General features: G+C 31.6%; 1 protein-coding gene across 5 annotated transcripts; it reads left to right on the top strand.

Annotated features, from left to right (window-relative positions):
* The first annotated feature begins 168 nt into the window (after positions 1-168).
* Positions 169-27,358, top strand: LOC106071786 (cytosolic carboxypeptidase-like protein 5). Of its 5 annotated transcripts, none has more exons than XM_013231965.2 (20): positions 169-665; positions 6,881-7,017; positions 7,824-7,938; positions 8,023-8,194; positions 8,610-8,776; positions 10,403-10,583; positions 11,934-12,995; positions 13,494-13,615; positions 13,723-13,963; positions 14,076-14,245; positions 14,952-15,087; positions 15,568-15,761; positions 16,182-16,357; positions 16,479-16,744; positions 17,055-17,371; positions 17,818-18,062; positions 19,073-19,124; positions 22,186-22,204; positions 22,738-22,810; positions 25,681-27,358. In XM_013231965.2, exons 2-20 carry the CDS (start codon positions 6,915-6,917, stop codon positions 25,692-25,694), a joined length of 3,825 nt encoding a protein of 1,274 aa, XP_013087419.2. In that variant the 5' UTR covers positions 169-665; positions 6,881-6,914; the 3' UTR covers positions 25,695-27,358. The 5 variants fall into 5 exon arrangements, with proteins under 5 accessions (XP_013087419.2, XP_055886983.1, XP_013087418.2 ...); XM_056031008.1 differs by lacking the exon at positions 22,186-22,204 and adding an exon at positions 1,142-1,161; XM_013231964.2 differs by lacking the exon at positions 22,186-22,204 and having other exon boundaries at positions 7,851-7,938.
* The last annotated feature ends 474 nt before the right edge of the window (positions 27,359-27,832 follow it).

Raw genomic sequence — 27,832 nt, 5'->3', positions numbered from 1 at the left:
TATAGGCATACTGAATCTAGTACGACTATAGAGTATAATGGTTCATTGAATATCATTTTTATGCGGCTCGACTACCTCGCCATGAGGATTAAATTTCTTATTATTAAAAAGAAAATTGCGAAAATACTTACTAATATTTCCAACCAATTGTATTATTAAATAAGGTCACATGGAACAGCAACCATAAAAGTTTACAAAATGTCTGACATAATTCCATTTCTCGTATTCTCTTAATATTATTACTCTACTATTTTTTGTCATTGAAATGCTAAGGAGTGTATAACACTATAGATCTAGATCTCTGAATCAGTACAAACTTTGATAGTTTCTGCTTTTAGCGTCGTGTCGTTATATCGGTTTTTTCTCTTAGACTAGTTAGCCTGCTGGATCGGATGAAAGCATCAATAATTTCAATTTCATTGAATTGATCAATTCAATGACGACAATGATCAAATTCAATTAATGAATTATCAATAATATCAATCAATCATTTCAATGTCAATAGCCGACTAGAGTTTAGATACGATGAAATCTTTTTGTGATTCTGACAGAAATCTGACTTCAACTTGGAATGACATTTCATTTTGTTCATTCAGTTTCACTTATTTTCAGTGTTACTCAGTGTAGATTCGGACAATCATCAATTATTGTGAATGATTGATTCTGTAAGATTTATTTGGTACTTTGTCAATCACTACTAGAAATACTTTCCACAGATAATATTTCTATTTAGTTAGTTACTAGATCTAGTAACTGTAGCAGAAACTATATCATCTCTAGGCTCATAGAGACTCTTAAATTTTAATGTATTATTAGTGAATGTAAAAAAAATTTCCACTTGTCAACACATGTATTATTGTATACACATAATACAGATTTACAGATATCTACTGTTTACTTACAAAAAATCCTTATTTTGTGGACAAATCACTTATAAGTATTTAGATTACAGTGTCCTTTAAACTTCATTTTGATGTTTATTGTAGAACACTGACCCGAAATATTGGTAGGCCTACTGTACATGCTCTACCTTTTATATTTCCATGTCATATTGCTTTCATTCTCATACATGATGAAGTATTGGTCATTTGTTAAGGGAACCATATTTTTTTCAAATTTAACTTTCTATATATTTCTCCAGATGAATGCACCTAGTCCATGGTATATTTCTAGCATGTTTTTGTTAATGCTTTTTTTGGCCTTTAAACTATATCTATTTAAAAAGGAATTTTTTTAGCTATGTTATTTACTTACTTACTCTCTATGTTTACAGTTTTGCCTGTTAGTGCAAAAAATAATAAAAAATTAATGAGTGATATAAGAAGGTCTTAGATAAAATATCAAAGCAGAAGTGGAAGACAAGATTCAAAGTGTTGCATGAATAAAGGACTAGAATGTCTAGCTGTTGAAACAATGACTTAAATTATATATATTTTTTCTATGCATTGTCAGCAAGCTTTTAACAGCTGACTGTGGACAGTAAATTACTAAAAAATGGTATCTGCAAGGGATACTTGCCCATAGCAAATTGAAATGCATTATAATTTTTTATAGTAAACATGAATATCCAATATCTTATTTATGTATTTCAAGTTTCATTTACTTCTTAGGTCTATTACTATATGGCTCCTTTTGTCTCGAAAGGCAATGGTTGCGCCCAAATGAGTCACTGGTTTTGGCTTAATCTTGAGACGGGGCAGAATCTGGTGTGGCTAATCAAGCCAATTCTAGAACGGCAGACTTTACCACAATTCGTACATGTGTATGCCTCTGATTTAGGGCTAGCAGACAGGGCAGCTTTCTTTTTTTCCCTCTTGATTAAAGCCGCTTCAATTCTTTTGTTCTCAGCAAGGGTTGTCCCAGCAAGCACAGTCTGTCTCCATGCACTCCGGTCTTTGGCTATGTTTTCCCACATACTTTCGCTCATGCCTGAGGCTCTCATGTCTCGCTTGCAGACATCTCTATATGTTAGTCTTGGGCGGCCCTTGGGTCTGACTCCTTCCACAAGCTCAGCATATAAGATATCTTTCGGGATTCTACCATCTGGCATGCGGGTGACATGTCCGAGCCAGCATAATCTTCTTTGTGTCAGGAGAGCATACATGCTGTTCATATTGGCCAATCTCAAAACTTCCTGATTGGAGACATGGTCCCTCCAAGAGATGCCCATTATGCATCTCAGGCAGCGCAAGTGGAAACTATTCAATCTGTGCTCTTGATACATGTATGTTGACCAGCTTTCACTGCCATAAAGGAGAGTGCTCACAACACAGGCGTTATAGACTAGGATTTTGGTCGCTGTGGTCAATTTACCATTTTCCCAGACGCGCTTGGAGAGTTTTGCCAATGCTGTGGTAGCTTTTCCTATCCTTTTTGTCAGCTCGATGTCTAAGTCTAGGTTACTGACAATTGTTGAACCCAAATAGGTAAATTCCTGCACCACTGAAAGGGTGTGGTTCCCAATTTGTATTATAGGTATTTCTGCGACGTCTTGTGCCAGGATTTCGGTCTTGGAGAAACTTATAGTAAGGCTAAACTCTTGACAAGCAGCTGCTAAGGCGTTCACTAGCTTCTGTAGACCTCCTTGTGAGTGAGATACGAGTGCCGCGTCATCGGCAAACAGCAGCTCCCTTATCAAGATACGACGCCTTTTCGTTTTGGCTTTAAGACGTGCCAGGTTAAAGAGCCTTCCATCTGATCTGCTATGGATGTATAATCCGTCTTCCAGGGATTTAAAAGCACTGGATAGTACGACTGAGAAGAAGATGCCAAATAGTGTAGGGGCCAGTACACATCCTTGTTTTACACCGCTCTTAATGGAGAATGGCCTGGAGGAAGAACTTTCAAACTGAACGGTGCCCTGCATATTTTCGTGAAAAGCTGACACTAGTTTTCTTAACTTATTTGGGCAGCCGATTCTCTCTAGTACAGCAAACAGACCGCTTCTGCTAACAAGGTCAAAGGCCTTGGTCAAATCAATAAAAGCTATGAAGAGGGGCTGCTTTTGTTCTCTGCTCTTCTCCTGTAGCTGCCGCAGAGAGAAGATCATATCTGTTGTAGATCTACCTGCCCTAAAGCCACACTGCAACTCTGGATAAACACGATCTGCACACTATTACTAAGCTATCAATAAGAAAGTAAAAATGACTTTAAACTCAAGCTAGAGATCAATAAATCTAAAATTTGCACAATGCTTTTTTTTTTAGTGTTTGTGCCATTCTAATTAGTTTGAGCAAGAGAAAATTGTTCACTTTATAAATGATTTTGGTGTGTCTAAGAGAGTAGATACTTGTATGCTTGAGAAGGCTCAGGAGTTCAAATTCAGGTGTTTTTTTTTATAAATGCATTTAAAAAGTAATCACCTAGATACCTCCTTCTTTCTCCCCTACCCTTTTCTAACTGATCCAGACAAGTGATAGGATCATAGTATATTGAAAAATCTAAAAACATGAAATTGCACTATGCAAAAACAATTGGTAAAAATATTTGTAATTGCGCAGATTTATCATTGTTAGTCTAGATCTATTACACATTTAAATACATGACTGATCCAAACTAATTGAAACAACTATGCTTAATATAAGTTTTGTGGTTTTTATTTTTAAACTATTTTTTTTTTGTTTTTCTTGCTGTTTATGCACATTTTCACCATATTCCTAATTATTTTAACAATTTTTCATATATGTTGTTGTTTCGAGTTTACTTTTTTGTGTCTTCCTTTGTTAAGGCGTGGTGTTCAAATTATGTTATATGATGTATTCATTCTTTAAAAGAACAAATTTATTGACAATAAAATAGTTGACAAATTGTTCTAGCCTTTTTTAAAACTTAAAATCAAATTAATGTTTTATTTATTTGTCTAGCACCTAGTAATTTATTCTAGGCTTACTTAACTATAGACTACAAGGTCTGTAAGGGGAACTTTTACTACTTCCTGCTTATTAATGCAGGCTTATTTGTATTCGTTCATACAGCACTAAAATAAAGCTATTTAGTACATTTAGAAAAATTGGAGCATTTTGAGTTGTTATGTACATTTTCAAAGTTAGTCAAATGAATATAAAGAATGATTAAATATATCTAATTCTTCAAGGAAAAGATCATTTTGTTCTGTAAGTCAGACATCTGTCAGCTGAAACACATGATGCAGTTCAGACTTATTTTATACAGTGGAATTAGAAAATGGTTCTTTAAGCAGCATAATAACAAAATCAATTGACATAAAATAATTAAAAGATAGCTATAAAACATAAAGAGGATTTTTTTTTTAATTCAACAAATTTGACTATTTACAAGAAAACGAAAATGAAAATTTTAATTTTAGTTAGAATCAGAATTTTAGGTGTTCCTTGCCCTGACATGCCTTAATTAAGATTAATAGCTGCCCTGTTTAGGTTAAATATCTGTTATAACATTAGTCATATTATCAAATCAATTCATGACTGATATTTGCTAAATATCCTAATTTTGAAAAATCTTTCTTGATGAACCCATATATATGTAATAACATTACAGTAGTATGTGTTGTCTGCACAATAAGCTTACATGGCATGAAGCAGAATTGAGCTAAACTTGAATTGTAAAAGGCTGATATTATTTTATTGTTTTATTTTTTTATCTTAAATATGTCATTGTAGTTTTAAAAATTTATTTACAGGTTGGCTTTTATTAAATAGCTTTTTACAGATTTAATCTAAAAAACAAAGTCTTCAGACTTTCAGCAATTGTAAAATAAAATGATGTTTATTTCCTTATTTGAGCCTTTGAGTTTCAAGAGTATGATAAAAACCATTCTTAGCCAATGATTTACAACTGCGATATGGTTCCACGACAATTCGTTCACTGACATTTCGTTCACCGACAAATCGTTCACGACTTTTCGTTCACGCGACTATTCGTTCACCAGACATTTCGTTCACCCGACAATTCGTTCACGCGACTATTCGCTCACGGACTATTCGCTCTCGGACAACTTGTTCACCGACAACTTGTTCACCGACAGTTGGTTCACGACAAATCGTTCACGCGACAAATCGTTCACGCGACTATTCGTTCACGGCACGGACAAATTGTTCACAGACAAATCGTTCACTGTACAGTAACATATTGTTAATATTATATATTCTCGTCGCGTGTTTAATTTATTTACATTAAAACTTTTGTAGCTTTTATTTCCAAGTGCAAAAAACTTCTAGAGATCAGGTCAAATCCGAGTTTATTTAATTTCGTTGTTGTTGTTGTTGTTGATATTTTGTTAAAGAGGACAGTATGTGATAAAAATTATACTTAAAATAAAAAAAAAATAAAAAAAAGAGATCTTACAAGCTAGCTGAAAAATGTAAACGGGCCCTCACTTTAATATAGGTAACATTTTTACTTTCACCTTTAATATACCTTTACACCCCCCTCTTTTTTTTCATCTACCGGGAATCTACCCATTCATCTGGCTACTCTAGTTAACACCTAGTGGAGTGCTACACAGACTGGCTCCTCTGGAAGTAATAAAACTTTATTGGACATTGCCTATACACATGTTCAATCTGTCTACATTGAAAATATCTACTAGGCACTAGTATAGTACTTTCCATCAAGTTTAAAAGAAGTTTTATTTTATTTTTATTTTAGTTTACTTGTTTCTATATGTGACCACCCATTGGTAGACTAATTTGATTGCTTGGACCTCAATAACAAAATTATTGAAACAATTTTATTTTGTTGTATTGCGATAAATTATAATTTTTTGATAGGGAACCAAAATATTTCCTAGTGTTGTATATGTAATTAGTTTTCTTTTTTCTTAGATGTCTTAATTGATAAGTATTAACCTTAGATCTGTATCTATAGTATGTGACGTTCAGAGTTGAACAGTTAAACCATATATTGTACCAAATCTAGTACCATTGTTAAAAATCTAAATTATCTCTCGTAAAAACACTAAAAGGATTGTGGAAAAAATACTAGTGTGTCTGAGCTAGCCAGGAAAACCAGTGACTTGGCAGAATGCATGACGTGTAGGACGTAATCATCTTCTTTTTTAAAGAAACGTCTGTATTATATAAGATAAGATTTGTTTTTGTTAAAAAGATATCAATAAAATGGGTATGTTAATTAAACATCTGGACCGCTATTAAGAAAGATAAGCAAATATGGGTAGGTCGAACAAGACCACATGATGGACATGAGTGTAAAAGAAGGCCTACATGTTGAAAGTAAAAATGTTACCTATAGTAAAGTGAGGGCCCATTTAAATGTTTCAGCTTGCTTGTAAGATCTCTTTTTTCTTTTCAGTATAATTTTTTATCACATACATCCCTCGTTAACAAAATATTAACAACAAACAAACAAAAATTAACAAAGAATTTCGGATCACGCCCGATCTCTAGCAAATTTTTGTTTTTGGAAATATCAAGTGAACGATTTGTCTGTGAACAATTTGTCTGTGAACGAATTGTTAGTGAACGATTTGTCGCGTGAACGATTTGTCGTGAACCAACTGTCGGTGAACAAGTTGTCCGAGAGCGAATAGTCCGTGAGCGAATAGTCGCGTGAACGAATTGTCGGGTGAACGAAATGTCTGGTGAACGAATAGTCGCGTGAACGAAAAGTCGTGAACGATTTGTCGGTGAACGAAATGTCAGTGAACGAATTGTCGTGTCCCCCTGCGATATATGGCCATTTTTTCGTACCCAAAGAGAAGTTTGGGATATATCTTGAGCTTTTCCAGTCTTTATCTGAATTTAAAACTTAAACCTTTGGCAAGGCAGCCAAGTAGACCTATAGTTAATGTCTCATTTTATCATTTTTGATGGCTTAACAATTAAAGCAATTTGTATTTTCTATGAAAGTTACATACCACAATGTTTTTTTATTTTTTACACAGTGATTCCATTTGTTAATGAAGGCAAACACAGAAAATGGAAATAAAAATTGGCAATTTGTGTTTCACTTCTAAATTTGACTCAGGAAATCTAGCAAGAGTAGAAAAAGTTTCTAAAGATGATGAAGGCACAGAAAATGGTAATTCTTTGTTTAAACTTACAAATTAAAGTTAACTTGCTTTATCTTTAAAAACATTAATTTCTTTAAATTTGGTTGACATGAAATAGACAATGTACAAAATATCTGCATAGCGTCAGGACCAATTAAAAAAAAACATGTCCATCAGAGCAAGAAATCACTGATTGGAAAAAGAGAAAAAAAAACTTTACCTAGTTCACCAAAATGGAAGCCTCAGAGAAGCACCTACTCAAAAACAAAATTCACAAGTCAAAACTGACTTAAATGTACCCATTTTATATAAGAATCTCTGAATCTTAAAAAAAAAAAAGTAACCCTTTCGGACTTATAAAGGTCATCTGTTTCTGTGGCCCATGGTTAATGAGGGTGTCATGTGACCAGCACAATGACCAACCACCTTTACTTTTCCCCAACTAATGTCAGGTACCCAGTTGGGTGGACTTGGGGGCACATAAGAATTCCAAAATTTAAAAAAAAATTCAGTCTTCTCCAGGGTTCAGATCCTTGGTTTGGAAGCCAAGCACTTTACCACTCAACAATCATGCCACTAAAATCAAATCAAACCTAGAAATTGAATCTTCTGAATAAGTTAAACATTACAATGACTACTATGGTTGCACATATCTTATGTGGGACGATGGGCTGTAATTAAGCTGTACAAGCCTAATGCTTTTTTTTCTCTATTAAGGTTCAGTTCATATATCACTCTGTATGTATATTTAAAAATTGATTTTAAGTAATTACAGTTACCTGTAAAAAAATTATTCATAGTTCTATTCCCTTGTTTTAATTTTGCTTGTTCTCAGATGTCACAAATAGCTTTCAATATTCAGGTTCTAATGCAGACATCAAACCTGATTATGAATTTAATGTTTGGACAAGTCCTGACTGTGCTGGAACTGAGTTTGAAAATCCCAACAGGTAAGATACACAATATCTAAAAAGCCTAAATAAATTTGGCTGAAAATAATTCAATTGGAAATAAGTCAAGTTTATTTTCCACAGATCTTGGTTTTATTTTGGCATTAAAGGCTTGACCAACAACAAAGTAATCAAAATTAATATAATGAATCTGAACAAACAAGGGAAGCTATACAGTCAAGGTCTTGCTCCGATTTATAAAATACTTCCTGGAAAGCCAAAGTGGGAAAGGATTAGAGAGAGGCCTACTTTTGAGGTTTTGTTTTCTTAACAAGTATTTGAAATAGATTACTGGTGCAATACATTTCATTATCTGGTTAGCTACTTATTTGTAAAATGTGTATTTTATTTTAAGTATCATGCACAGCTCTTCAAATGTTTTTTATGGCCTTTACTATTTATCTTTAGCAGTCAAAGGTCAATATCAGCAAAGGCTCTAATAGAAAATGCACAAAAATCCATGAATTGTAAAAGTTTCTTTTTAATTTCCAAGTACAATTCAAGTTGCCATGAAAACAAACCAACAATACAAATAAGCCATAGAACTGATAATATTTTTTTCTTTTGTATTTCTTTTTTTTTGAAGATTAAATTGTCATAAAATATCTCAAATATAACCACAAAAATGTCTCAATACCAATAGATATATACATTATCTGTCTACTTTTCAGATGATTGATGGTCAGTTTATTTTGAGGTTCACATTTAGATTTCCTGATATGAAAAGTGGTGCAGTCTACTTTGCATTTTGCATTCCTTGGTCCTATGAAGAGAGTCAGAATCAACTTAAAGAACTAGATGCTCAGTTCTCTGATTGTCAGCAGTATTCATCAGAAACGTTAAGTAACTTTTTCTTCTTTAACATAAATATTTTGAAAAATTAATTATTAATTTGCTAAATACTTTCATTTTATATTAAGAGAACAGAGTGTTGTAGTACTTAGGGTGATCAATTCAAGGTCCTGGTTTGTGTATGGAGTTTACTATCTACATATTTTCTCAGGACATTTCTTTAGTTTCATCAGCTTTAATAGAGACTAGCCTTAAGGCAGTGTTTCTCAAAATGTTACTACTGATGTTCCCCTTAGATAAAAAAGTTTAAATTGAGGTCTGGAGCGTGCATTAAACTTTTCCAGCTATGCTTCCTTTGAAATGTCTTTTTAAAAACAAAAAAAACCTGCACATAATCAATCTTGTTCCAGATAATTCTTGTGAACACACTAAAAAAAGGTTTTACATATAAGAGGAAAAGATACCAATTCCTTTTTTTAATTTTTCAACTTTGGTATTAATGACATTTTCACTTGATTAATACTCATGGAGGTGCGGTGGCTGAGTGGTAAAGCATTTGGCTTCTAAACCGGGGGTCCCGAATTTGAATCCTGGTGAAGACTGGGATTTTTATTTCAGGATCCTTGGGTGCCTCTGAGTCCACCCAGCTCTAATGGGTACCCGACATTAGTTGGGGGAAAGTAAAGGCGGTTGGTCGTTGTGCTGGCCACATGACACCCTCGTTAACCGTAGGCCACAGAATCAGATGACATTTACATCATCTGCCCTATAGATGACAAGGTCTGAAAAGGGAACTTTACTTTACTTTAATACTCATATATGGAGTTATAATATACAACACATTTTTAGTCCTTAAAAAAAATGAGACTATCTTTGCACCATTTATCGGCATGTCATTTGCAAGAGGTCTGGAATAAGACTTAATAAAATAAAGAAACACTTTGCTTAGGATAGAATCTTAACATTTTACATCATATCTAATGTGGACCACTGTTACTATAAAAAGGACCTATTAGTAATGTGTAAGAATTTCATCTTCAAAAATGCTTATACACACCTCACTTTGTTTATGTTTACAAATTTTTTTATCGAAGCTGTAAAGCAAATCAATGTCCTTATGGCACACCATTTCAAATATGGTGTGATATAAAAACATATGGTGTTATATAAATGCGACTAGATTCAGTTATAAGTAAGTCATTAAAAAACTTAGTACATAGTGTGGCAAACACAATGTTGCAACCATACTCAGTTTAATGTTTGTCTAGCCTAGCTTTATTTTGTATTAACAAAGCTCTTGCTAAGTTCAGACTTTTTCCATTTGTAATGTGTCAGTTTCAAAGATCTCTATTTAGAAAAAAAACAACACTTTTTTTTTAAATTAAGAGCCCCCCTCTGTGGGGAAGCTTTGAGAAAAGTATGGTACCTTGAACTCTTGTATCAATGCATTGGTTAATGTAGTTAAAACCTCATAAGACTTAAAGATTTGGGCTTTCAATTAAATAGTAATAATTTTTTTTATCGATGAATTGGATTATGTTTAGTTGTTAAACCAATACAAGTTCTGTAGATCTGTACAATAAATGTTTACACAATTAAATTTTTTTTTACGTTTGTCATATTGCATTAAATATCTAATTTAATTTTTATTTGTGTATAATTCAAAATTCAGTCACCCAGAAAAGATCTACTACCATAGAGAACTCTTGTGTCACTCATTGGATAAGCTACGAATTGATTTGATCACTATATCTTCCTGTCATGGACTGACAGATGACCTTGAGCCAAGATTTGACAAGCATCTCTTCCCTGACAGAGCTATTCCCAGATGTAGAAGATTTATTGGTAAAAGAGTAAGTCTAAGCATTCTTAATATTGACCCACAGATACTAGAGCTTCATTAAGAAAAGTTGGTACAATGATTCTATTTTATAAAACTTGTTAAAGTTTTCTTTAAAGTTTATTTGTTGTTTGTTTTGACCAGAACCCTTTTTTTAATTCCTCCAGAGGAAGGCACACACAACAACTCTGCCCACCAAACAATATTTGGCGGTGAACCTCATTACTTCGATCTTTCCATTAAACAGTCTTAAAGGGATAACCCTTGGCATAATTTTGTTCTGCCACCTCACTCATGCATTCTTTTTTGGCCACTCAAGAAAGATTCAAATTTCTTTGTCTCCTTCCATGGAACAGGACATTTCTTTCATAGTTTCTTTGGGCCAATCAGTTGTATTCCTAAAGAAAAAAATACCTTTGCTTTGCTACCTAAATCGTGACCACTAGTACTTCACAGAAGTTTCTTTGTTCCACTTAGATCTTTAGGATGACATATACTTTGCTTTTCTTTAACCACATTGCCAAAGAAAACACCTTTTCACATATGCATACTCATGTATTGAAATTTTTTTTGAATGTCAGTGCTATATCTAGTCATAGATTACAAACGTTACTTTAAATAAGAAGAGAATTACATCATACGTATTTCCTGTGTCAATCTAGTCATGCATGTTAATCTGTTGCTCCCCCCTCTAAATGCTCCTTCTTATACAAATGAGCCTCACAAACAAAGGCATATATACTCACTCTAAAAACTCTTTGAATAATTAATTGTAGGTCAAGATCTAACCTTTATAAAAAACCTTTGCTTTGCATTCTCTTATTCCAATGGAACACAATTTCCCTTTCATCTCTGGATAATTTAGTCAACATATGCATGCTATTAGAGAGTGTTATCATTTATTTCAAACTTGTATTTCTATATCTTTAAAAAAAACAAGAAAAGAAAATGAAAGTATAATAATATGTATTTAAAAATATGCATTTAAACTTTAAAACTTCAAATTAACAAAATACAAGAAACATCCATTGTGGAAATTTGATTGTAGCTTGCAGTTTATGGGCCTCATTGAACAAATACATGGTAAGGAATTTCTGGGTAGAAAAAAAATCCTATTTTCCACTGCGAGATTGATAGAATCAGGGCTGTAGATTATATAGAGCTAAGAAAGAATCAATTTCATGTGCTATTGATATTGCAACTTTTAAAAAATAATTTAGATAATTGAATGCATAATACAATTAACTAAAACATGTTGATTTATGAAATATTAATCATTTTCAAAATAAAGCTTTTAATTTATATTAAGTATCATATTTTGAGATATTTCATTGTTGTTATTAATGTTTATATTTTCCACTAGGTATTTGTACTGAGCAGCAGAGTCCATCCAGGTGAAACACCAGCAAGCCATGTATTTAATGGATTTTTAAACTTCATTCTGAGAGAGAATGATCCTCGAGCTAAATGCTTACGACAACATTTTGTTTTTAAACTGATTCCTATGTTAAACCCAGATGGGGTGGTCAGAGGCCACTACCGCACTGACCCAAGGGGAGTGAATTTGAATCGTGTGTACCTAGATCCCAGTCCTGAACTGCATCCATCCATTTATGCAGCAAAAAGTCTTATTGTTTACCATCATATTCAAGAAAGAGACAGGCTGGACCATTCTTTAGATCATGTCAACATCCAGTTTCCAGGTGGGTGTAGAGTGCCTAGCAGTGAACGTCATGCAAGAGAACTCACTAAACTGTGTAGTGGCGATGGGGGAATGCAGCTCATTTACAAAGTTGAGGAGGCAAGAAATGATGATAGTGACTCATTGTATGACAAAGAAGCTGCCAGAGCATTGAAACAAAAGATTATGGAGATGAACATTGAGGATTTACACATTGGTCAGCTTAGTGACCACCATTGGCCAGCTCATGCCAGCCACTTGCCACCACTTTCAACTAAGGGATGCCAAGAAGAGCATCTTGAAAAAAAACATGAGCTTCAAGAGCATTATACACATCACCAACATTCCCCTCGTCATTGGCAAAACCATGCCCATCACAAAAAAGAGGACCTTTCTTTGGAGTCTCCTCTGCTGAGTAATGTTGATCATCTGGAATCGAAGCCCGAAAAACATTCTTTACTTGAAGCACATTATCTCCCTCATTTACAGAGCCACAAACATGGATTTCATCCTTTGTCTACAAGTGAGGCTGACTTTAATCCTGTCCCAAAACCTAACAGATCTTCAAGCCCAACTAACACACTCACAAAGGCTTTGCCACTAAATTACAATATCAATTCTGATGTTTCTGTCTCAGCTCAGCCATTGATTGAACCTCTTGATCTGTCAGAGTTAGAGGAATCAGAAAACACAAAGAAAATAAGTAACGTGGCTTTGATGGGTTCTTCCTCAGACTGTAGTATGGTACTTTTATTTTTTCCTTTATTTTTTATTACATTTTATTAAGATATAGATGTATTATCTCTATCTACTATCTCTGCAAATTTTAACATTATCTAAGTATTATTTTTTATTATTTGAAATTTCACATCATTGTGAAATGGAATTTATCTTTAAGTTTTCCTTAGTAAAATGGATGGCTGCCTGGTCGTGCGGTTTGTGCACTGGACTGTCGTTCGGATTTATCGACGGTCGAGGGTTCAAACCCTGCCCGCTCCCATCCCCCGTCATCCTGCGGGAGGTTTGGACTAGGAAATAAACTATCTTCAACTCTGAAGGAACATCTGAATTATGTAAAACATTTTACAAAATAAATGTTTTTGACTTTCACTTTTTCAATTAATTTCTTTTTATTCTTTTCTTGATTCAACTAACACAGTACAAAATTCTTTTTTTATAAAAGTTTATTTAAGACAAGAACAACTTATGACACTAGAAACAATCTCTTGTTTATATTATTAGGTGAGCTTATTTGATGTGAATGAATTTTCATCTGATACAAATCAAGATCATATTGCTGCTGACTCAGAACTTAGGCTCAGACTTTCTTCTCTAAACATGTCAGAAGATTATAACAAAAACAGGTAAACTAATCATAAAATAGTGGTATAGCCCATGACATTCTCTCAGTACATTATTTAAATATTTGACTTAAATTTAACTTGCAGGTACTTATCTTTTATTTATCTAGTGTTGCAGTAACCTCTGATGACCTGGAGTCAGAGAGAATGGGGAATGAGGGTTCTGAAGCTGAAATAGACAATGAGAACCCTGTTGAAGAAGGAAACAATGCTCCCCACCTTCGAGCTCCAGAGCTTTTGATGATCCCCCCTGAGAAAAGTGGTGTAGCCCTGTATGTAGACCTTCATGGTCATGCCTCTAAACGTGGATGCTTTATTTACGGCAACTACTTTGATAATGAAGACATCCAGGTAATTAACTAGTATAGAAACATTGACAAATAGTTACAGATCTATTTATTCAGATATTGGTGTTACACTGAAAGCATTGTCAAAGTAACTATCCACATCAATGTCTTTGCAGGTTGAAAACATGCTTTATTCTAAGCTCATAGCCTTCAATACTGCCCACTTTGATTTTACTGCTTGCAACTTCTCTGAAAGAAACATGTACATGAAAGATAAAAGAGATGGTATGTCTAAAGAGGGCAGTGGCCGTGTGGCTGTGTATAAAGCTATAGGGCTGATTCACAGGTGATTTTTTTATGGCTACTTCACCTATAATTTTTTTTTCAGTCCTGTGAATCATATCCTTCTACAAATTTTGTTCACATTATCAGATAAACCCATCTGCAGTTCAGTTTCCTCTATAAGTCCTCTTTTCTCCCTATTAATGTTTTTAAAAATTCAGTCTTCAGTTGCATACTAAAGATAATGTGCCATTTTTTTAGTTATATATTTATATTTTAAATTGCTTCTATATAAGGCATATTTCATTCTATAGCATTCTCAGTGCACAATTGTCCAATTTTTTTTTTGTGGACCAGTTGGGGGGGGGGGGGGGGGGGGGAGGAGGTATCTGAAAGAAGGTTTCCTGATGTTTTTAGGCACTCAAATAAGAATTCAAACTCAAGGCCCCTTGATAGGTGGCCTAGCTATAGCCAGCAGTTTGGGCCACACTTCCCACACAATCGTACATTGCAATACTAGCTAATATACCTCATTAATTTCTTTTTTTTTCTCATACAAATCAACTTGAAATTACATACACGTTTGCAAATTAGTATGTTATGTTTACTAACTCACAATTGTTCAGGTTCTGTTTACTGACTAAAGATTTTTGTAGCAAAATAGTGTTGAGACTTTTTTTTATTTACTTCAGATCTTTGTCACTTTTGTTTAGATTTTGTTTATTGACTTCAGATCTTTGTCACTAAAAATGTATTTATTGTTGCTTCAGCTTCACATTAGAATGTAATTACAACACTGGTCGAATGGTCAACCCAGTTCCTCCTGCATCAAATGACAATGGAAGGGCGACACCTCCACCTCAAGCTGGATTTCCACCAAAGTACACACAAGCTCATTATGAAGATGTAAGATAACATTAAAGTTTTGTATATCTGTGATTGCAATGGAGTAGACAGGTGGATCAATCTTACTCCTTTAAAGTTAATAATATTATTATTAGGAATTATTCAATACGCACTAGTTGCTTATTACAAATGTCTGCACAACACTTATTAAGACCTCACAAAATACAAGTGTATTGCAGAAAAAAAGTCCTTGTCCTAGTCTAATATATGGCTTGCTGCCTGGGCATGTGATATGCCTTTGGACTACCATCTTAATGACCTAAGCTCAAACTCAGCCTGCTACCATTCCCTGCCATCCTGCAGGAAGTCTGGGATGGGATGTACTAAATAATCTTCACCTCTTAAGGAATGACACAAACTTGTAAAACAGTTAAACAATTCTAAATAATGAGAAGTTTAATATATTTATTAACAAGCTCAGTTATTATGGGTGTGCCTGTATTAAAAAAATATAATTATTTTTATTTTAAATTATCAAAGGTTGGTAAAGCTATGGCAGTAGCAGCCCTTGATATGATTGACCTAAACCCCTGGTCACGCATTGTCAATTCAGAACATGGAAATTTGTTTAACGTTAGAGAAGCCGTTCGTAGATATTTGAGAAGCTTAAGGGGACAACCTAGAGCCCCCAGAAATGTTCCCTCCAAATATAGTGGAAATAACAAATCGCAAAAGTGAGTACTTATATACATTTATACTGTATCACTGTTGTATTTAATGTTTATAAAACATACTTGAGGATGATGTGTTTTGTACAGCATAGCAATATGAAAAAAAAATTGAATAAATGAATGTCTTGTACACCTTTACATTGCTAGATTTTTTTTTTTTAATAATTTTTTCTTTAGTATACCGGTATCAGTTTAATATTATTATCTATAACACTCGTATTAATACTTACATTGTTTCAAATTGTTCTTAAGCTTGCCACAAGGGTTTTAGGTTTTCTAATGTATGGTAATTTATTTTTTCCATAATTTTAAGTGTGTTTCAAATATATTGTTTGGATAAGTAAATTATAGGTTATAATATAGGATATCATAATTATCCTAAATTGATATATTTTGTATATATTTTATATCTCTTCTTTCAAGTTCTGGCCAGATACCCCAAACTAGAAGAGCAAGTCTTACAGAGGTTGGAACTATTTCTTCCAACTCTAAACTGAGACAGGGACAAGATGTTTCCAATCGCTTATATCCAAGGCCAGCCTATCCAGCCATGAATGAATCTCTTGCTGCTAAGAGGGAGCTAGGACCAGTGAAAGAAGGTCTTTCTTTTTTTTGTGTGTGAAATCTGTCAGTTTAGGCAAATAATTTTTGTTTTTGTTCTGTCTCTCCTTTCAATAAGATATTTGAGACTTTGTGTGTTCTAGCTTTTTTTGTTTCTAGCACAGAGAATACATTTGCCTCAAGCTTCCAACATGCGTGGAAAGATGACTTTTAACAATGCCACTTTTTCAAGAAATTTAACTAACAGAAATCAAATGACATTGGCTCTGGGTGCTTTATCAGGGGAGCGACAGGTTTCTAGCTCTAGTTCTAGGCTAAAAGACTCTGATAATTTATCAAAAACTGAAGATGTAGTCCTTCAAACTTCAAGGGCAACTGAAATGCTGAAATCAAGGGAAGAAACAAAAGTGAATCAACTTAGACCAGTAAATAGCACAATCTTTTTTAAAAATCTTTATTAGTTTGGTTCTCTATTAAATATTTGTGACATTAATTAAAGATAAACACATTTTAAATATCTATTAGTATTAAACAGAGTAATACCAGCAAAGGTTTGACTAAATCTTGTTAAAGAAAACTGTTAGGAACAAATATGCATCATTTTGTAATGGCTCTCTCTTATGCTCAAAGAATCAAATTTACCATATCATTTCAAAAAAAAAAAAAGGAACAAAGCTTTTATTTCTATAAATATATCAATGGGTTAGAAACTAATTCATGATTTTTAACTCTTAGGTCAATAAAAGATTAACATCAACCAGAGTTCCTTTGGCAAGTGGTGGAAAATCTAGAGTTGGATTGCCTTCAGCATCAGACTCACAGTCGATAGCCAAATTAGAAACTGTAGTAAATCAGAAGGCAGAAACACAAACCAGCAGTAGGCATTCTAATGTAGATTTATTAATGGGTTCTCCAGAACAAGGTTCATCAGTGACTGTGATTGAAAATAATAATGACTTGAAAGATGGAGACTCAGAGGGCATGGAAATAACCGAGGCAATGGCAATAGGCAGTGGAGAATCAAAAAATGTTGAAGGATCATATCGTTTTGGGTAAATATTATTAAAAAAATTGTATCATCGTAAGAAAAAAATTAATTTTACATTATCTCTAAAAAAAATAAATCTACAACCGTTATGTTAAAGTTCAGAACTATGACTATGACTTGGTGTATATTTTCTTAGGCTTTTTTCTTTCTAACACAAAAATTATTATCAATTATAAAAATTATTTTTTATGTTTTTACATATTTAGCAAATGCATATGTTTAACATATTTAAACTGTTTTACCAATCTCTAGCATCATGCTCTTGTGCTAATACTGTACAATTTTTAAAATGTAAAAAAAGAGTAACTTCTTACCTTTATAGCAATTATCCATGTTTTTCTTTCTTTTACCTTCTCAACAATTCTCTGTATAGAAAAATATTTGGAAGGTGGGGGAGGTATAACTTATTACTATTTATAATTTGGTTTTCTTACTTGCTACTGTTGACAGAACCAATGTTAAAAGACGCAAAAGAATGCACAACATCTCTAAGAGACGACAGGGTTCTAAAACAAGCATAACTTACAGAGGCTTGCAGGCTAAGGAAATAGCTTCAGATAGCAAAGCAGAGACACAGTTTTCTAATTGGAAGAGACGGCATTCAAGACAAAGGAGTTTATCAGACAATGTTCCTCCAAATATCACTTCAAATGCTCAGGGAGATCAAGTCATATTTCTGTCAAATTCGGGAAAAAGTAAGTTGTCCATTAATCTTTACTTTATTATACTGGCTCTACTAATATATAACTAAATATAAGGGCAACATATATTAAGTTTACTTACTAGTCATTTTCTCTTTAGATTCTTTTATTCTTACTAACTTTTCTAGTATTCAAGTATTGTGATATATGCATTGTGACGCTGGTGTTTGTGTGGTTATCACTTGTAGTCATTCTAAATGTCAATTTAGTGATTCTAACACTCTAACATAATATGAGTCATTTTAAATTGAATTCACAGAACATAAATCCAATCAAATATATTGAATAATTTAATAGGGATACTAGAATTCATAGCATAGTGTTAGTGAGTATATATATATATGTATATGTGTGTATGTATTTGTATGCCTCTTTCTATCTCAAAAGATAATGGATGCGCTCAGATAAATCTTTTTTTTTCTTGAGTCAAACAAGCCAATTCTGGAGCAGCAAATTTTGCCACTATTCATGCATGTGAATGAATCTGTTTTAGGGCTAATGGATGGGGCAGAATTTCTTTCTCATCCACTTGACTAAAGTTGCTTCATTGCTTTTGCTCTTGGCAAGGTTTGTACCAGCACACTTAGTCTGTCTACATGCTGTCCGATCTTCCACGATGAAAGCAGGTTTCCTTCAACATATTTTTACTGATGCTAGTAGTCCTCAAATCTTGCAGACATCTCTGTAGGTTAATCTTAGACCTCCCTTGGGTCTGGCTCCCTCTGCAAGCTCAGCATAGAGGATATTATATATAACAAACTATAGTGAAATGGCTTAGTTTAATAAATTTTAGTGCATTTCAAAACATATTTATGATATCTAAACAAAGAAACAAGAATTAATGTTGTAATGCACAAACTGTAAGAGAAATTTCCTTACAGATAATAAAGATTATTATTATTATTATTTATTAATTTTAAAAAGTTGTATATCATTATAGGTTCATTTTAAAACTATTGTAAGCTAAAACTGATTTGTACTAAAATGATTGTATTCTATAACAGGTCCAATAAAAAGTAGTTCCTTGAAAAGTTCTGCAGTAGTTCTTACTCCAAGGTACTATGTAGGAACTATTTTTTTCCAATCAGCACTAGAACGTCTCTTTTCTGTATTGTTTAGTGCATTGTTAGAATTTTTATTTTAAATTATTTCTCTACTAGAGTCTAACCTATACATTTGATTAATTGGTTTCTATAACCTATGTATTTGATGCATTTTAAAAATAAAAAGTTTTCCCTCAATTACTGTTAACCAAATTTGTAATATAATTGCATATTGATTCCTACTTTATTTATTTATCACTTACTTAGTTTAAAGAATAACACACAAGTTATTGAATTAGATCATGACCCACTGAACACATTGTTGGAAAATATTTAAAGTTTTAGTTACCAATATGTATTTAGATGTTATTGTCAGTCCAAATTGAAAACTCTATCAAAGAAAAAAAAAGATTGATACCAAAAAATATTTTTTTAAATCAATGCATGAATAACCTTTAAATACTGTATACAAGATTTCTACATAATAGCAAAATTATGTGCAAGAAAATAATAAAGAATATCTTTATTTATAAATATTTATTCTTTAAAATTAACTTTTTACTAGAAACAATGAGATTTAGGTTTGGCTAACCTTTTTTTTTTATCAATCAGATTATTTTTACAATATAATCATCTTCACCTTAAATTAGTGAAAAATAAAATGATTATAATTGACTACGAGCTAAGGTAGTCAGAAGAATATGAAAAAAAAATGGAATCTTATGATAATTTTGCTCCTATTGAAATTAGCTTTGTTAACCACATTCTGTAAAAAAATTGTTAATGTGTTTCCGATGTTCCTTCACATTTGAAGATAATTACATCCTATCCCAAACCTTCTGAAGGAGGATGGCAGTGGGCAGTTTTTGAGCCCAGGACCATCAAGACCACTGAACAACAGTCCAGAGCACATACCACACAACCAGACAGCCATCCAATTCTGTGGTTAATTATAATTTTAAACAATCATTTCACTTAATTCCAACTTGAACAAATTTTTGTCTTATGAAAACTTAATATATACCTATTATTTTAAAGAAATTTGAAAAATAATTTATGTCTAAAAGCAGCAATCAATAGATATGTTATTTAATTTAAAAAACACAGCCACATAAACAAGACTACTTGCATACAAAATTGTAACTTTATCTTTAAAAGTATTTTAAATTTCTAATACTGGAGTGTTATCTATTTTAAGGTTATGGAAATAACAATTATAATAAATATTTGAACAAACAAATTGTATAATCCATTTTAGTCCCTCTATATCATGACAATATCACTTGAAGCTATCATAACATATGCTAAGTTTTACCTTGTGAATACATTAAATATATAGTTCATTGTATATTAGCCATATAGATGTGTCTAGTCCGCTAGTCCATTGAAAATATAAAAGTGGTTGAAGGATATGGTAAACTTTGGGTTTTACACTCTAGCTATTGTAAAGCATTAAGAATAGCTACATAATGTTTGGAGGTTGAGTACAAAACATCATTCACTTGAGGCATTTCACAAATATTTTAGTGCTCAACTGATTCATGAGAAACATCTGAACGAATCACAGTTAATTTAAAGTTTCATTATTACAGATCTCAAATTTTATTAAGATAGAAGTCTCACTGAGTCATCAGTTAATTTAAAGTTTCATTATTACAGATCTCAAACTTTATTAAGATAGAAGTATCACTGAGTCATCAGTTAATTTAAAGTTTCATTATTACAGATCTCAAACTTTATTAAGATAGAAGTCTCAATGAGACATCAGTTAATTTAAAGTTTCATTATTACAGATCTCAAATTTATTAAGATAAAAGTCTCACTGAGTCATCAGATTGTTGCTTTGATTAAAGTAAAAGTTGTATATAGAATCATTTTCATGTGATCAAAAATGTGGAAAAAAAAATTAAACTTCAAGTAACAAAAAAAAAAAGATTTTGTTTCAATAATTCAATGTTTGAAATTCATAAATGTTTTCATTTGGTAATAATTTTATTTCATTAAAATAGAATATATATATATATATATATATATATATATATATATATATATAATGCTGTTTTATTGTTCTAATTTTTATTTCTTTTTAAGCAGACCTTTTTTTTTATAACTTTGTTTACTTTTACCAAGTTTGTTAATTTTCAAAATTTTTGTTCCTGACATAATCTTATGTAGCACATATTTCATGTCAATTTAGTTAAGTTTTTATGAAGCTTTTTTCAACTCACTTTGCTGTCTGTCTAAAAATTGTGTTATTTCTTCTGCACCCAATCTCAGATCAAGTTTTAATTTTGCAAAATTATTTCTGACCTGTCAAAACAAGAATCAATATAAAAAATCAATTAGTTAATTAACAATTGGTAGTTAATTATTTTGTTTGGTATCAAACAAGGGAAAGAAATCATATTTGACAGATGTACTGGTATAAGTTGAATTAGTTTCCTTGAGGAGGCTTGAGTCCTGAATGAACAAGTTTTTTTTTTTTTTTTATACATTTAAAATTAAAAAAGCAGTCACGATAACTTCCCCCAGACACCCACTTCTTTCCCTCCCTTTCCCCAACTAGTTCAGGCAAGTGATAGCATCATAGCGCATTGAGAAAGTTAAAAATTGGTAAAAATATTTCTAATCGCACAAATTTATTGTTGTTAGTCATGATCTATTAACTAATTTAATCACAAGACTGATCCAAACTTATTAATACAATGAAACTTAATATAAGCTTTGTTTTTTTTTTTAAAGTATTTTTAAAAATGTTTTTCTTGTTCTTTTCATTCCACATCCATATGCACAGCTTTTATCACTTTAACCTTTTTTCTTTTAAGGAGGATCACAAGTTTTAATTTGAAACATTCTAATTTTTTTAAATTTTTTTTTAAGAAGAAGCAGCTCAAGTATTTTTTTTTCTTTCTCTTTTTTTAAAAATTAAAATGGTTAAGATTGTTTTAGTGGTATTTATATACTTTCTTCTAAACTGGTGTTTTTTGTATTTAAAAAAATTGGGGGTTACTTACTAACTTTTGATTGTGTGTACATTTTGATATATATTTATTTTTTTTATTTTAATGCTGCAGGAAAATATCTTTAACAATGGTATGTTCATTTGAATAAACCCTCCTTTAAAAAAAAAGATTTAGTTATTAACAAATAAATTGTTAATTTGAATTTAAAATTTGGAACAAGCGGGTAAGAGGCTGTGGAAGTCGTCTATGACTGATCTCTATGGACAGAGGTTGCTGCTATATGCGGCAAATGGCAAAAGGAGGACCTAGGTCTAAGTAAGTTGGTAAATGGTTTGAATTACAGGAGTACAATTTATTTTAAAATGAAGTTTTGAGGAATGTTGAATTAAATTGCTTCATTAGAATATTACTAATTTTGCCATCAGTGCTAAAAATTCTATGGAACAGAAAATATAAATTTATTTTTTCTTTATTTTAGAGAAACTATTTCTGAATTGGATCATGATCAACATTTTTCTCTATTTTTACTCAAATTAGATACTCTCACTTCAAATTACATTTGTTTTGGCTACTTTCATTTGATAAAGGTGGCAAATGTAAACTGTCAGCATCTAAGTATTACATTAGTATGCTTATTTTTACATCTTTTATTTGTTTTCTCAGAGCTACCATCAGTACTGGGTTACACCACGATCACCCCACTTCATACAACGTAGAGCATCAGACCCAAGTCCAGGTAACAGCTTTCAGATCTAAAAAAATATTTTTTGTACTTTACAGAACGAACCAAAAATAAAAAAGATAAATTTAGATTAATGAGGAGTGCAGTGCAAATACAAAATATTTGTGATGTGTGAGAAAAAATGTTTGTGTCTGTTCCAGTTTCTTAATGTTTTCTTGAGTTGAGGGGTCCCAACCAAGGTGAAATAACAGTCTAGTTTTATGTTATTATTTGATTTATATAAATTTCTTTAATAAAAACCCTAATGTTTTGTTTGATTTTTTGATAGTTTCATCAATATGGGTATTCCATGACCATTTTACATTTATTATAACACCTATGTATTTTGTGTTTTTAGTCTCTGTTACTTGTTTACCATGAATAAGATAAGTGGAATTAATTTGTTTTAGTTTTTTTGTTACTCTTAACAACTGACATTTTTCTGGGTGGAAAGTCATGCTCCAATTTGATTCCCATTTCTGTAATTTATCTAATTCTCTTTGTAAAATTTCTGTATCTTGTGTTGTTTTTATTGTTCTATATAATATGCTTTCGTCTGCAAATAATCTGACTTTTGTTCCTGAACTAATGCAATTTGGTAAATCATTTATGTAAATTAAAATAGTACTGGACCTAAGACTGTTCCTTTAGGTACACCTGAGTTTACTGTTATTGGTGTTGATTTAGAGCCATTTATTATTACAGTTTGTTCTCTCCCTATCATAAAATCTTTAATTCACTGATGCAAAGGACCATCAATGCCAAAATATTTTAATTTTATAAGCAAACTATGGTTGTGAACTTTGCCTTGGAAAAATTTAGTAAAATAGCATCTATTTGCTCACTATTATCTAAACCTTTTGAAAAATCAATTAGTCCTATTAGTTGTGTTTCACATGATCTATATTTCCTAAAGCCATGTTGGTATGGAGTAAGGACATTATGTTTGTCTAAATGGTTTATGATATTGCTACATATTATGTGTTCTAGGATTTTACATGTGATACTGGTCTGTAGTTTTCTGGGTCAGATTTTTCTCCTTTTTTAAATAGGTGGGGTGAAATTAGCTTCTTTCCAGTCCCTTGGTACTCTGCCTTTGTTAAGAGATGCCTGAAAGAGTATTTTGAACAATGGTGCTAGCTCATTGCTTAGTTCTTTGAGTAATCTAGCTGGAATATCATCAGGTCCAGATGCTTTATTTGGTTTATGGTTGGCTAATAGTTTTTGGATCCCCTTTTCTTATACTTCTATATCTCCTATGTTGTCTACTTGGTTCAAATTAAGTAATATGTCTTTGTCTCCTGGGGCTGAGAATGCTGATGCAAAGTATTTGTTTAGGATGTTAGCTTTAGTTTCATTATCATTATGTATTAAGTTATCTTCTCCTTTCTGTTGTTATCCTTAGATATTACATTGTTTATGTATTCAATCTGCAGCTGTCTGCTTACTTTTTGGGTTAGATGTTTAATTTTTATATACGTTTTATAAACTCTTTCTGCCTTAGTTTCTTTAAATTTTCTATATATATGTTTTTCTTCTGTTTACAAAGCTTCTTTAATCTATTATTAAACCAGCATTTATTTATTTTGTTTCATGTGTATTTAGTTGGTGTATGATTTTCTATAATGTTTTTAAGATAGTTTTTAATGAAATTCCAGAGGTCATTGACTGGTTGGTTAATGTCTTTTTCTGATAAGAATGTTTGTTGAAAGTTTAATGCACTTTGGTGTAGTTGTGTTAGGTTGCATTTGTTCCAGAGCAAGATTTTTCTTTTGGATTGTATATGTTATATGTTATGTAATTTCTGGACTATTCTTTGTTCAACACAGTTTCACTTACTCAAGTTTCCTTTTTTACAAAGCTTCTATCATCTCAATCTGTCTGTCTGGTAAAAAAGTTTGTAATGGTACACATTATTTCTCCAACTTCCAATCTTGGATCAAGCTGAAATTTTGCGCAGCTATTTCTAGAATCAATAATAAAACAAACAAATTAGTAAATAAAATATTTTGTTTGGTATCTGGAACAAGGGAAAGAAATTGTACTTGACTGATGTGGTGGTACAAGCTGAATTAGTCCCCTATATAGCTTGATGCTTTTAAAGTTTGAAGCTAACAATAGATAACTATAAAACTTTCAACTTTTATAAGCACTTTGCTAGCACAGTGGTAGAATGTCAGCTTGGGGTGGATTAAGCACTGAGTTCAAATTCAGGTAATTTCCCTTTTTTTAAAATTGTGTTTTTTATATATGCATTTAAAAAGTTATCCCCCCTGACACTCTCTTTTTTTCTCCCCTACCCCTTTCCCAACTGATCCAGGCAAGTGATAGGATTATAGCATATTAAGAAAGCCTAAAATCATTAAATAGGGCTAAATAAAAACAATTGGAAAAATCGCACAGGTTTATTATTATTAGTCTAGATCTATTAGAAATTTAATTAGATGATTGATCCAAACAAATTGATACAGCTACGCTTAGTAAAAACTTTTTTGTTTTTACTTAAGTTTTCTATTGTTGGTGAAAAAGGTAAATCATTACATGTTTATATTTGTCATAATAGCTTACTTGTTTTCTTTTTGTGAAGTGGTATTTCATTTTTCAAAAAATTATGACTTAGTATAGTACTGGGATAAAAATTGTTGGTAAAAGAACCTTATATAAAATAGCATTAATAAAAACCATCAAACTACAAAGCCATACATTATGGCTGGTGACAAAGATCATATTCTTGCTAACCAAAACAAAATCTAGTTTGAGTCATTTTACACAAATAAACAACTTTTACTATAGACTCAAAGCTTAACAAAATATATGAATGTTTAGTTTTCTATTTATCAAATTTAAATGTCTAATTCAATGGATTATTTCAACTTTTGTTTCAGCCATCAACAACTAGTTTATTAGAGGTGAAAGGAACGACAGAAATTCAATGTCCAAGACCCAGTCAAATTTTTTGGGTGGAGTACTAACAATTTAAATTACCATTAATGTACACTGCAAGTTACAATCTCAAACCTACAGCATAACAATTCAATATGATTCATCTAGTTACATTGCTGCAATAAGTCAGGAGAAGCAAGCATTATTTCAGCTAAGTTAAATAAGTTCATAGATATTTTTTTTTCACTTAGAATAAATTAAGGCAAATAGTGTGACAGATGAAATGATATTAATATTTCAATGAAAAGTATAACTAAGGTTGCTGTAGTTTTTTACTAGCAGTATTATTTTTACATTTCTCTTTCTATTGACTCTTATAAATCTATTTTTAAAAAAATGACAGAATCGTTTGCTGTGATATAATAAAGTCTGTATAGTTTTGTTTTCTTTAGATGTTGTTTGAATATTTTTTTTTTACTAAATTTCTTGAGAATATATAAATTTGATACAACTCATTTCATTGACTGCCAGAGGGATATGTTTTTGTTCAATAGAAAATAACAAAACTTTAAACTAGTTTTAAATAAATAAATAACTGCCATTATATTGCTGCCATTTGTTGTTGTTTTTTTATCAGTCAGGAAAAGCATTAGTTGGATTATTAAAATTATTTTCTTTGTCCTATTAGTGTAAACAATATATGATACATATATTTTACAATTATTTTTTTTATTAAAAAAAAAATGTATAATTGAAAGACCATTACAACTTTCTTTTTCTTTGTTTAAAATAGTTTCTTTTCTTATTTTTTTTGTGTGGAGTTTTTGCGTTTTTACTTTTTTTGCCTTTTATTTTCCTTTTCCCATTTGATTTCAATGACTGTAAATAATTTGTTCATATTTTCAAATCTAAGAAAGCATAGCACAATATTCTTTTTTTTTTTTTTCATTTTTATTATTGATAAAAATATTCAAAATTTCATATATTAGTCAATATATCAGTATATATACATTAAGGTTATAAGAAAGTATTTAGGTATTTGAAAAACTGCATTTTTTTTATTGAAGTGTGACGCAAGGAATAGTTTCAATCTTTAGCAGCATTTCAGCTTTTTAGGTCTACTTTGTATCTTTTTGTGTATATAAGTCATATTTTATTATTATGTATCTTTATGTAGAGTGGAATTCCTTTTAAATGACTCCAGTTCTACTACTAATGTTGAAGGTAATGTCTCACAATGACTGCACAAAATATTCCTTTTTACCTTCATGTTCTATATTTTAAACTATTAGAAGTTTCAAGCACTCATTAAAAAATAATGTTTGGCCAGTGCATTAACATTTTTTTAATATAAAGCTTTTGAAAAACAAATAAAAAAAAATGAATTTACATAATTGCTTAGTCATGATATTGTTTTTTTACAAACTTATTTTAACACCAGATTACTTATGATACAGTTTGATTTTCTGGAATTGTATTTTTTCTTTATAATGGAGCATTCCACTTAAGGTTTAATGTCTTATAGTGGATGTTCCACTGAAATTGTAATATCAGCCTGGGTAAAAGTAGGGTTCCACTGTGGTTGTCATATGTTAGGCGATGTACTAGTTTGCTTATGTTTGCTGACAACAAAATAGAATTGTGACATCAAGTAGCTGACATTAAAATTGATGAATTTTATCTTTGTTTTCTTGTTGGTTTTTTTTGTTGATTAATCTTCTCATTACTTGATTAGTAAAAGTCAAGACAATTATATAGTCCAAGGTTTCCATTCAAGAATTATGTAAGCCTCTTCAGCCAAATTCTGATGCATTGAATTGTTAGATCTTGAACAAAAAAATCTGTGTTCAAGTTCACTGTGTTCTATTGTCTGAGATGTAGGCAAATAATTATATTTCTTAGGAACCAATATTAAATTCTAGTTGTAAAGTACTAACAAATAATTTACCTTAACTTACACTTCTAAGGTGGCAAATTCTATTTAAAAAAAAAGATCCAATAGTTCAACATTTTGTTTCAATAACATATATCTCTCTTTTTGTCACGTTCATTATATTTATCTTAGTAGGATAGTGCAGGTTTAAGTAAAATCAAGAAATAGTGGGACTGGTCGATACATAATTGTGAGATACATTTGAGGCATTTGAGCAGCAG

Source organism: Biomphalaria glabrata, chromosome 5 (assembly GCF_947242115.1).
Source record: "Biomphalaria glabrata chromosome 5, xgBioGlab47.1, whole genome shotgun sequence".
Lineage (NCBI taxonomy): Eukaryota > Metazoa > Mollusca > Gastropoda > Planorbidae > Biomphalaria > Biomphalaria glabrata.
This window is presented reverse-complemented; position numbering and strand designations above follow the sequence as displayed.

Coding starts and splice junctions, on each gene's coding strand:
- LOC106071786 (XM_013231962.2), top strand. CDS start 6,915: ATGGAAATAAAAATTGGCAATTTGTGTTTCACTTCTAAATTTGACTCA. Junction 7,018..7,823: donor TGATGAAGGCACAGAAAATG/GTAATTCTTTGT, acceptor GCTTGTTCTCAG/ATGTCACAAATAGCTTTCAA. Junction 12,996..13,493: donor CTTCCTCAGACTGTAGTATG/GTACTTTTATTT, acceptor TTATATTATTAG/GTGAGCTTATTTGATGTGAA.